Raw genomic sequence first — 11,935 nt, 5'->3', positions numbered from 1 at the left:
GAGGAGAAGCAGGTGAGGGAGGGGAAAGGAATGGGAGTCTCTCCTGCCCAATTGAGCCACTGTCTTTTGCCACTTACACCTTCCCAGTTCCCAATAACTACACAGTTCCTGGTAGCTCAATGACCTTTAATCTGGTCCCCCCAGCCCCACATGGAAAATATCTCAGGAGTGATGTTACAGCCCAGGGGGAGGTCCCTGGGGGGCAGAGGACTGGCCCTGGAGGTCCATGGTGGTGTCTGGTCCAAGGAGGTGTCCCTAGGTGTTGCGTACACCCAGGGATTGCTCCAGTTCCTGCCTGCGCTGCTGGATCTGCAGAAAGGAATAGCAGTACTGGGTGCCACACCCCTGGGGAGGGAAGAGCCCACCCGCAAGCACATGGGCCACCTCACAGGGAGGTGGGGAATCCTGGGAGCAAGTCTCTTGTGTTTAGATGGGAGAGGGGAAGGTACCGTACCATGGGGGCTGAAGAGGGAGAGATTTCTCCAGGGGGATGGAGTTAAAGATATCTTAATATATGTAGATAGATATAGATACAGATCTATCTATCTATTTAATAACTTGTCCTGGAATGGATGGGATGGGAAAAGGAAAGAGTGTACGTGGTTGGAACTACTGTGGTACCTTGCAGTAGAAATAGCGGCTGACAGCTTCCTGGGACCAGGGCTGGTGGTAGAACTCTGCCCGACGTTCCTCCTCAGGATTTCCTGCTACGTCTGTCATTACCTGGAGGAGAGAGTATAGGAGTCATTAGCCTCTCAACCCAGAACCGTCTTCCTTTTCACCCATTTTCCTAACACTCAGCATCCACTCAGATCTCTCTCATCCCCCACACTCCCAAGCGCTGAGCCTCTCCTCCATCCCAGCGTCTTACCTTAAGGTCCCGACTCTGGGAGCGGAGAAGGTCTTGGACGTAGCCTTTGGGGTCTCTGGAGAAACTCAGCATGAAGTCCCTCTGAATCTTGAGCTGGTTTATCGACTCGATCGTCTCATGGATCTAGAAGCAGAAATAGAAGGGCTTTCTTATTCTGAACCTATCTAGGTGGGAGAAAGGGAAATTATGGGGAGTGGGGTGTGCCTTTATGCTCCTGTGCTTCCCCGGTGGCAAGTCCCATACATCCTTTAACCCTCTTGAGATCTTGGGGGAGGGGGAGAGAGGGTAGCGGTACAGGAAGATACTGAGGTTCAGGAAGCAAAGGGGAAAAGACATAAGTGTGTCACCATCTGCTTATGTTCCAAGTCATTCGTTCTCTACCTGCATTTTGTTTTCCGGGTTCATGCTCAATGCCAGCTCTGGGTGCCGACCCTACCTTACTGTCTAGGGCACTGATCTCCTGTTGGTTGGCTGTGGACAGAAGGAAGCTGCTCATCTGACCCTTCAGTGGCTCTTCCACCTCCACGTCAATATCATAGCATGCTGTCTTCTTCTGGTCTGAGGGGTCCACACTACCGGGAGAAAGGGAACCCTTACATTCCAGGGCCCAAGGGCCTAGGGAGCTTGGGATAGGAGGCAAAGGGGCCACCGGGAGGCCGGGGAAAGACCAAAAATTAAAGGCAGGGAGAGGAAAGTAATTGGAGAATTCCAGGCTGGGGAGAGGGAGAGGGAGAGGAACTGTCTCACCTGATGACATGGTTGATTACAATTGGGTCTGGGGGCAGTAGCAGGGCTGTGAGGCGCTGGGGGATTTCAGAAAATTTCAGCCGAGGACAGTCAAAAATCTAGGGGAAAAGGGGAGGGCACAGGAAGGAAATCACCCTTGTGTGCTTGAGGAAGTTGGGGTCCTCATCTCAGTTTTTCAACTCCAGAAAACCCCCCTTATGGAAGCTGAGACCAGCCATCATTACTCAGTGGAGATGGGAGCCTGGGGAGATGACTGAAGACAGGCCTCTTCATCTAAGATTATCTGAGACTAGTGATACCTCAATAACCTCACATTGGTAGAGTTCTATTTTTCCAAGTGCTTTTTGACATGCATTGGATATTTTCCACTAAAGTCCTATGTAGCAGGTGAGGCTGGTATTACCTCTCTTTCAAAAACAATGAAAATTAGGCTGAGTGGAGGATGAGAAATCTGTTCAAGGTCACAGATCTTGGGGCTACAAAGAGGATTCCTGACTCCTAACCCCCACAGAACCCAAGCTGCTAAAAAGCTGGGATTTTGAAGGGCTTTAGGTCTGGCTGAGGACACTCAGGTGGGTTAAGTGACTTGGCTCTGTCCATACAGGCATTTAGTGTTGAAGTCAGGATCAGAACCCCGTTTTCCTGTCCCAGGGCTGTTGCTCCTTCCTCTACACACATGGCCTCCAATGAATATCTACTTCTTGCCTTCCAGGAAGCTTGAATGGAGCCTGCATGCAGTAGGAGTTCAATAAATACCCGTGAAGTTATTGAATGATTTCATTTGATCCTTAATGCCCTTGGGCAGTAGGGAGAAGAGGTAGCATCCCCATTTGAAAGATGCAACTGAGATTCAAGAGAGTTTTAGGTTCGAGTTACCTTACTGGAAGTCTTTGTCCCTACTCGTTGCTCCCTCAGATCCCTGGATTTAGGGGAGAGGTTACCTGCTGGAAGTACTTGTCCCCATTGATGTACTCCTTGTCGTGAGAATCCTGCAGCCGGTTAGTCTTTACATACTGCCACAGGGCCTGTACAATGGCTGAGCGGCTCTGGGTGTGAAGCCCCAGCAGCCGAGCCAGGCGAGGATCCAGTTTGAACTGGGGAGGCTGTGGGAACAGGTGCAGGGGAGGATAAAGGATGCAGACAGGCAGACATTTTGGAACCAGGGACCATGGGGAAGGGGCTCCTTTGAGATAGGGATCTTCCAAAGTACTCAGGGAAGAAGGACAGGGCTTCCAAGGGGTTCAACCCAGAGGCCTGAGGGGGTATGTCTGAGAAAAATCGGGGGGGGGGGGGCCTCTCAGACCTCTTCCCGCAGAGGACAAGGGCACTGATGTGGTTTTGAGGTGAGGCAGGCAGAAGGGAGATGTACCTGGTAGTCCAACATAAGGAGTAAGGTGCAGCGCACGCTCAGGTCCCCTGGCCTCTTTACCTGGAATCCATCTGTTTCCTGTGTTGTGGGTGTCCGGTGCCACTGTCCAGGAGATAAAGAGCTAGGTTACCACCACAGACCCTCCTGAATTTTGAGTGACTGAGCTCCAGGATGCTATTCCTTAGGATGAGTGCTGAGACAGCCTGGGAATGGTGGTGATCTTGGTCAAGGATCCATCTGCAAGTAGAGTGCTGCACACAGTAGGTGCCTAATAAATGTTTGCTAAAATTGGTGGATCTTGGGCTCTGTGCGGAGAGGGCAGGACTTGGGGGGGCACAATAACAAGGCATTTTTTGCTGTATGAATAAATGAATGAATAGGATCTCTCACCTCCACCAGGTGGTTGTCTGGGCCATAGAGGTCTTTGTCCAGCTCAATGACCAAACTCTTAAAGAAGGAAGAGAACTTCCGCTTCTGCTTGCTGGGCTGTGGGAGCAGAACAGGGGCCGTGGGGGCAAAACAGGGACCACGGGGGGGGGGGGGAGTAGAATAAGGCTGGGCTGGGAGCAGGCAAGGGAGGGGGCTATCAGGATGAAGTCGCTGAGGGCGGGATGGGGCAGCATGAACAGATGCAGCCCCCTCCCTTCCTTCCCTAGAACTGTTCCTTCTGCATAAGCAACCCCAGTTGTCCATGCCCCACCCCCATCCCATCCTATCCCATTGCCTCTGTCCTGCTCCCTGATGACAGCTGCTGCATCTCTCCCAGCAAGTCCATACCCACCCCAGGACCCGTGGAGAGACCTGGGCCAGGACGTACGTCATCCAGCAGTTTCCCCTCCACCCGCAGTTCCCAGGATGCGATGCTGCCATCTGAGTCCTCTGCGTCTGGCTTTGCAGGGTTAAATGTGTTGGAGATGTAGAGCCGAAGTTTCCGCTTTTGCTGTAGGAGAAAGGGACACGCCCACCACTGAGCTGGCGGGGAAAAGCCTTTGATCCCCGAAGCAGATAACCAACTTGTAGGGCCAACATGTTATTCTTCAGGGAGGGTACCATGTGTCCATCCACCCTAGAACAAATGCTATGATGTCCAGAGGGCAGATACCAAACTCCCCCAGGGCAGATAATAGCTAACATTTATAAAGAGCTTTTTAAAGTTTGCAAGGCCCTTTACAAACATTTTATGGAAGCCTTTCTCAATGGTCCTATGAGATGGTTGCTTCAGGTATTAGCCCTCTCTTACAGAAGCTGAAACTGAAGGTTAAGTAACTGGCTTGCGGTCACATGGCTGCTTGGTGTTAGGAGGTAGGATGTGAATCTTGACCTCTCAATTCTAATCCAGTGCTTTCCACCACACCACTGCTGCTTCCTTAAACTGTATCTTCTGGTGACTAGATGCCATGTGCCCAAGGGTACTCTGTGGGGTCCCACTCCCAACCCCACGACACCTTCATCGGCCTCTTCAGGGCTTCTTGGATGTCCACTCGCTTCCGCATGATGGTCTGGTCCAGCTTCCTCTCAAAGGCCAGCAGGTCCATATAAGCCTGGGACTCAGGGACCAACTCGCGGATCTGGAAGGAAGGGGCAGAGAATTAGGGGCTTCGACGAATCTGGGCTATGGAATGTAGAGGTATCATCTTATCCCAGGACTTTGGAGTTCTGGGTATGGAATGGGAGGGTCTCAGTCAATCCTGGGGCATGGAATTGACTGAGAAGTGGGGAGACTCCAGTAACTTTATATTTGCTAGTAAAGACTTCACATATTAAGTTAGGGAATTATCTCTCCCATCCATTCTGTCATTAGGGACGGTGGGATCAGCTGGCAAACTGAACCAGAAAGGAGAAAGGCTGCCTACTTTACCCTTAACTTCGTCACCAAGTCACTGAAGCTTGGGATTCTAATGAGACATGATGGCTTCCCAGGGATCACTGTGAGGTCGGGGGCTCCTTGGGTCCTTGAGAGAGCCAGCAGCCATAGGTTTGGGTACCTTGGGGTCAGACCCTGGTCTCATAGTGCACAGATTGCTGGCATTTGGGTGACTTAATCACTGCTGGCTCCTGCCCTTCACCCTAACAGTGGGACAATTATCCTGTCCAGTCTATTCAGTACCTTGTCCCTATACTTCCAACCAGCTACTATGCCAGCTCTCTGAAGTATCCTACTTCCCTGCTTAGCCCAGACTCCAGTTTCTATTCCCCTCAACCCTGCCCCCCAAAGCTTCTGTACCCCCTTTTATCCCCAGTCTCTATTTCTGGATCCCTTAACTTCGATTCACTGAAACCCTACCTTCCCCAGCTCCAGTCGGCATTCGGGCCCCTCATTTCTCTGCGTCTTTCCTCTGTCCCCCTCCCCCCCCCCTCCCAACCCGCTGGCCTGGGGAGCCTCACTTCTTAATTAGCTTTTTAGAGAAAAAGTGAAAGTGACTGTGACGAAGAAGCTTTGGCCCAGAGGGAGGAGGGGGAGGTATCGCAGTGTGGGGGGGGGCAGCCGAGGAGGGGAGCAGAAAGGGAGGGGGGCAGGCAGGGGGGCTGCCGTGAAAGGCACTCACCCTTTGAGGGAGGATTTTGTCAGCCATCTTCCTCCTCTTGGCACTGTACATTTTTTAAAGAAAAAACCAGGTTACCATGGCGACAGATCTGGGAGTAACGAGGCCACCTGCTAAATTATCCCGACATCTCCGCCCGCCCGGCTGGGGTTCCCACAGGCTGCCCGCTTGCCTGAGGGGTTAAGCGGCCAGGCAGCGGGGCTGGGTCTGTGGCCTTTCTTGGGGGACGGGGCTGACCCTGCTCACTCCCTAGCCTCAGAATCCCCCTCCCTCCCACCACATCCACGGGGTTAGGGAGGATCTGGAACAACTTGGACTTGGGGGAGAAGGAGAGGGAGCGGTATTCAAAGGTCTAGTTGGCTGGGATTTTGTGGGAAGCCTGGACTGGAGAGAAAACCAGGGATGGGGGCAGGGAAGGGCTGTGGAATTCGAACCAGGAAGCTCCAAGGGTGACCAGGTTAACTTTGGGGGAAGAAGGCATCGGGCTGGGGCTCAGGCCAGTGGCCTAAGCTGAAGGAAAAGGAGGCTGCTTTCCTCCTAGTCACAAGAGAATGGGGTAAGGATATGCCCCAGCTTGTATCTGCGCATGGGGTGTTCAAAGGCTACGCATGCATGCACAACCGGGAAGATGGGCATGATCTGGGGACACTCGCGCCTACATTCCTTGTATGCCCGTGGTAGGGGCATCATTTAGTATTATATCTGGTGAGGTAGGTGGGGCTAGCAACTAGGGACTTGGGGATCGAGGCCACGTTAGGGCTTGGGGATAGGGACAAAGATCTGAACCTTCGCTTATGAGGTCTCTGCCTCCGGCCACCAAATAGGATTAAATGACCCCTAAGATTCCTTCCAACTATAAATTATACAGTCGTAGGATCTACTCTTAAACCCAGGCTGGGGAAGTCAAAGGCTGGTTTGAGCATGTACGGGGACGGTAGCTCCACACTGCCCCTAAGTGGTGTTCTGTCCCATTGCCCAGCTCCCGGTTCAACCTCATCCACCCACCCCAGGGAAGGGGGGGGGGCGGGTCTCTTTTATCACAGGTGTACCTCACTTTGAGCTAACTCACTATATGGAAAATCCAGATTTACGCGAGATAAATTAGGGATAAATTATGCTGTTTAGGCTTAGGATTATTTACTTTGCCAGAGTATTTACCATGAGATCCCTTTGGACTCACTGGATTTAGAGTTGGAAGGGACCTCAGAGGTGATTTAGTGAATTCCTTCATTTCAGATAAGGAAACTGAGGCTTTAAGGAGTGAATTTAAGTGCTTTTTTCATTTTTGTTTTTTTAAGTGTTTTAAAATAGGATTCAATTGAACATTAATGATATTTTACAAAAATTCTAATTCCACTATTTTCCATAATTCATCTGTTGTGCAAAGTAAGGCTTCCATATTTCAGTGACAACCAAAGACCTAAGGAGAGTCTTGTATTTACAGCCTAGTCTATGGCAGGGAGGAAGGTGATACTGGTGGGACTGGCCTGGCCAAGAGGACATGGAACCACACCGGATCTGTTGGGCATGGCACACCTCCCTTGGCCTCTAAGACCCTCCCAGGACTATAAGCAACTGAGCCACACCCTCCACCCCCAAGATCTGACAGAGGACTAACGGAGCAGATATAAGGGAGTGAGAGCCAGGGGAACAATACTGATGGGAAGTTTGGGGAGAAGAGGTATGGAACAAGATAGGAGGAGGGCAGGGAAGAAAGCATGTAAGGGAATGCAGGGAAGAGGCAGAAGCTGTGGATGTCATCACTTCATAAATGAACTGTGGAAGAAAAATGGGAAAAGCCAAAGGCTAAAGCCTAAAGGAAGGCCACTGACCTTCTCCATCACCTATTTAAAATCACCTTGAATGGGAGGTGGGGGGCGGGCATAGTCTTCCATCTTGACTATGCCTTCCTAGCTAAAACCTGTGCCCCTAAGACTGGCTATTCCCAATGCCAGTCACTCTCCGCCCCCCTCCTTCCCTCCACTTGCAGGTAGCTCTCTCACTCACCTGCGGCTCCTGGTAGGGGCTGTGGGCACTGGCTGGCCCTGACTCTGCGCCTGGCTCTGCCCGGGTGGGGGTGCTGCTCGCTTGCGGGCTGGCTCCATTCCGGCTGGGGCCAGGCCAGGCCGAACGGCAGGGCTGCCCATGTACGGGGAACCCGGGGGACCCATGGGCGCCCCCTGATGGGGCATCCGGGCTCCAGACGGCATCCCGGGGCGCTGGGTTGGGGAGCAGAGACATGGCGAGCCAGTCAGACTGGAGCAGCCAGCCTTTGACTCTGTGCTCCAGAGATCACACCTAGAGCATGCTCATTTAAGCTCATTTAAGATTTAAACCTCTCATTTGGCCACATCAACATCTGGATACACCCAACATACCAGTCCTTGCCACCCACCTCCCAAATACCTTCAGAAGTCCAAGACCCCTCAGCTATGATCCTGAGCATTCTAGGCAGCTAGCAATGAGAGGGATGAAGGGGGTGGGTGGTGTGAAATATGCTCTATTTTAGTGTCGGGCTTGATTGGGATCCACAAGAGTAAATAATAATAATACCTAAACTTTTTTCACACTCATTATTACAATACCCAGTATAGTGCTTTGTATGTTGATCAGGACATATGTTTCACAGGTTTCAGAAATTCCCTCTACCATGGCAGATCAACCACTGAACTACAACTAATAGTCTTAAAGAATTGCCTGGGGTACCAAGAGTTTAAGTCACTTGCCCAGAATCATGCAATCAGTATGTATCATTGGAAAGAGCTGAACCCAGGGTTTACTGACCCAGAGACCAACTATCAGGCCATTACCTCTCTTCAATACACCTCAAGGATCTATGATCATCTTCATGTGGGTCCTCTCTCACCAGTGCACTTCCTAGGCCTTCATTAGCCTTAGAAGGCATCAACATGAGTTGCTATGGCAGTCAACCCTTTGACAATGAACTTCTTTGCATTTGGTTGGGTCGTGCTTGGATGGTAGATACAATGTCAATCACTGGCCCCCTACACAACGATTCTCCAGCTTGATAGGCCATGCCAGAGCTTATACTTGGCTGGAATAGTTTTCAAGACCCAGGGTCACCTCTGTAACACAATGATGCATCCTGGTGGGACTTCTGTAGAGGTCGTGCATGAGTAGGGATTTAATCAATATTTACTGGATGAAGGAATCTCTTATGATCCTCACAACAACTTTATGCTTTCAGTAGGAAAAGTTTTACCCATGCCCATTTGACAAAAAAGGAAAGTGAGGTTTAGTAATTTGCTTGAGGTCATACAATTATAGAATGTGACAGATGGAAGAGATAGATCACCTATAGATTTCAAGGGGTCTGTGAACTTAGATGGGAAAAATACCTCTTTATTTCAATATAACTGATTTTGTTTGTAATATTATGTTTCATTTTATGCATTCAAGAACATTCTGAGAAGGGATCCATAGGATTCAGTAGACTGACAAAGGTGTCTGGGACACAAAAAATGGTTACGAAGCCACTGATCGAGTCCAACTCCCCATTTGACAGAGAGGAAAGTTACAGAATACACAGCTAGTTCGTGGCAAAGGCAGGACTTATATCTCTGTGATTTCCTTATTAAAATCAGGGGCTAGACTCCAATCCAATCTCCATCCCCAGCCCTATCTAACCTTGCCTCCTAATTTCCTACTTCCTAAGCCTATCTGCTCTGTGCTTCTAAATAAAGGGGCTTGCTTTTGGGGCAGGGCAGGGCAATGAGGATTAAGTGACTTGCTCAGGGTCCCACAGCTAGTAAATGTCAAGTGTCTGAGGCTGGATTTGAACTCAGGTGTTCCTGAATCCAGGGCTGGTGCTTTAAGCACTTCGCCACCTACCTGCCCCCAGGGGCTGTCTTTTTTAGAGGGGATAGGGACTCTGGCCCTGTTCAGTCTCCCCTTGTTAGAGAGGAGGGAGGAAGGTAGTTACTGAAATATTACAAAGTAATTGGATGGCTGAGCTGGGGATCAGAAGAATGGATGAATGAGTGAATACAGAATACTCCTGTGTGTCAATCACCAAATTGGCTTCGGTGTGTTCTAAGCAATGGCATCCTCATCTGGGGCTATGAGGAGAATACGACATTATGTTTGGGGGTTCCTGGCAGAGAAGGAATCATGGGCTAGGTTAGGCCTGGGGAACTTTAGTTAAGGATTAGACGAGAAAACTTAGGTGCCATTCAGTCTGGGACTGGGTTGATTTCTTTTGCACATCCTTCTAATTACCTTGCCCTGGTATATTATTTTTGAATTTGTATATTCTCTTTTTCTTTGCAAATAAATCCTAGAAAATGCACTCTTGTGGTCTAGAGAGGGTAGAAGGAAAAGAGGGAAATGGGTGCAACGGTGGCATTAGCAGAGGAAGGCAGGCAGGCAGGTAATTAGAGATTGGATATGGCAGTTCTCTGAATCCCAGAAACTAAGAAAGCTTAGTGAGCCAAGAAGGTTGGGAAGCTCTGTGCTTCTGACTGGGGTCAGTGATTAGGGAAGTTTAGAAAGTAGTGAAAGGTAGAAGTCCTATTACTGAATATGTTCCCTGAACTCCTTAAATTTGGAGAAGCTGCCCCTGGAAACTGACTGGCATTCGGATTGGTGTAAAGTCCAATACTGGAGCCTAAATGGCATGCTTCCTGCCCCTTCATCTAACCCTACTTCTAGGTCCTTGTTGGACCTTGTTTCTTCCTCTTTGGCTCCAAATCATTTGATTCAAATCCCCGCTCTTTTACTTTCTGAAACTGTACATTCCACATGACCCTCTACTCTAATCCTGATCTGTATTCTGAGAGAAGAGGAGCCTAGAGAGATAGGAGACCAGCAGCTTTCTTTTGAACATACTGGAGGATGGATCAGAGATGGGATCTTGTTGGGTTTCCTATTGCTTTTCTCACCTAGGGATGATGGAAGATAGTATCCAAGTCAGAGACAAGGTCAGAGGTGGTATTAGGGTGGGTCAGAATGCTGGGTCAAAGAAAGAGTCTGGGGCAGGTCAGAGCTGGAAGTTGGCACTGTATGTAAAAGCTTCAGGGTTAGGCCTTGCCCTTGCCCATGGCCACTTCTCTTAGGACCACTCTTTGACAAGGTGGGAAGGAATGTTTGGGGACTACAGGCCCAATCTGTCCATTTTCCTCATCTTCCTCCAAAGGTCCTAGGATCCTTCTTGTTCCCCAACCACCTTCCCCACCCTTAGCACCCAAATGAATCAAAGACCTGCCACTCAAGACAGTGAGAGGTCAGAGGGGCCTCAGGGAAGAAGAGGCAGAAATCAGCATCCATGTCCCTAGGTGGTCAGATGGCATGCAAATGAGATGCAAATGAGTGAATGAAGTGATCCACATGCTCATTAACCCCAATTGTCCAGGCCCTAGAAAAAGGGGTGGGGGAGGGAGGAGAGGAGAGCAAGGGAATCCAGGGACCACAAAGAAGGAGAAGGGGGATAGTCAGGGTCATAGAAAGACAGAGGGAGGTTAAGGACTCTTTGCACCTGTCATCTTCTCATGAAATTACCAGTTCTAGCCCGAGTCCTCCCCTCTGAGGAGTACAGCTGCCTTTGAGTCACAAGGAAGAGCCTATAGACTGAGCCTGATGCCCCATGAACAGTCAACTCTCCTCTGCCCCAGAATATCCCTAACCCTAATCTCCCCTCCCCCTACTTGAGGCCAGCTGTCCCTGCCCATCTCTCCTAAGGCCAAGATACTAAAAGGACTCAGTATGAGAGAATCCTGGAGGGAGGGAGGGTAGTCACTTCCCTACAACAGAGCCCCTTCCTCCTGTTCCTGCTCTCTCTTTCCCCCCTTCTCTCACACTCCTAGACCCTGTTGGTCCTGTCACTCACACTTCTGAGGTGGGTTGCTTGGTCATGGATATTCAGAGCAAGTCCTTCTGGGAACCTCAGATTCCCCTTCCCCACCCACAGAGCAGACTCACAGAGGATTGCCTGGGCTCTGTGGAGGGAGGCAAGGCTGAGGGCACTGGGCAACACCCTGAGAAGCTCACGGTGTGAGAGTTAATGCTCTAAGTTGGTCATATCATTCTCTGGTTATACACATTATTCACACTTCCCATGCCCATTTTCTTATTGGGGTTTCAGTTGGAAATGGGCTTGAGGCTTAAGTATTCTTGGGGGTTCCCCCTGTGAGTTTCTTCCAAATACCCTGAGGGTGAGCAGCTCCAGAAACAGAACAGCACAGAAGTTAAGTCTGAAGCCCATCCCAGGCACTTGGCAAAGCTATTCATTCTTATTCCCCCTTTGTCAGGGGACCTCCTTTGCCCCCCCCCAAGAGAATTGTGTAGCCCCAGATCTCCCCAAGGAGCCAAAGAAAACCACTTAGATTCTGGAGAATTTGCCATAACTTAAAAGGGGATTTCCACTGGGGGCAAATCCCAAATTTGGTT

At 50.1% G+C, this 11,935-nt stretch overlaps 1 protein-coding gene across 4 annotated transcripts in view; it reads right to left on the bottom strand.

The window, feature by feature from the left end:
• Window positions 1-109: 109 nt before the first annotated feature.
• Window positions 110-11,935, bottom strand: part of SMARCD3 (SWI/SNF related, matrix associated, actin dependent regulator of chromatin, subfamily d, member 3) — a 47,161-nt gene continuing 35,335 nt past the window's right edge. For 2 of the 4 annotated variants that reach the window (XM_043966397.1, XM_043966396.1), the window contains 12 exons: window positions 7,538-7,749; window positions 5,534-5,576; window positions 4,433-4,555; window positions 3,789-3,927; window positions 3,378-3,547; window positions 2,988-3,089; window positions 2,560-2,721; window positions 1,619-1,716; window positions 1,308-1,443; window positions 872-994; window positions 622-723; window positions 110-309 (listed from right to left, as the gene is read on the bottom strand). In XM_043966397.1, coding sequence (XP_043822332.1) covers window positions 256-309; window positions 622-723; window positions 872-994; window positions 1,308-1,443; window positions 1,619-1,716; window positions 2,560-2,721; window positions 2,988-3,089; window positions 3,378-3,547; window positions 3,789-3,927; window positions 4,433-4,555; window positions 5,534-5,576; window positions 7,538-7,749 — 1,464 coding nt within the window. In that variant the 3' untranslated portion in view covers window positions 110-255. The remainder of the gene's footprint in view (window positions 310-621; window positions 724-871; window positions 995-1,307; window positions 1,444-1,618; window positions 1,717-2,559; window positions 2,722-2,987; window positions 3,090-3,377; window positions 3,548-3,788; window positions 3,928-4,432; window positions 4,556-5,533; window positions 5,577-7,537; window positions 7,750-11,935) is intronic. The other 2 variants (XM_043966398.1, XM_043966399.1) reach the window with 2 other exon arrangements.

Source organism: Dromiciops gliroides, chromosome 5, assembly GCF_019393635.1.
Source record: "Dromiciops gliroides isolate mDroGli1 chromosome 5, mDroGli1.pri, whole genome shotgun sequence".
Classification (NCBI taxonomy): Eukaryota; Metazoa; Chordata; class Mammalia; order Microbiotheria; family Microbiotheriidae; genus Dromiciops; species Dromiciops gliroides.
This window is presented reverse-complemented; position numbering and strand designations above follow the sequence as displayed.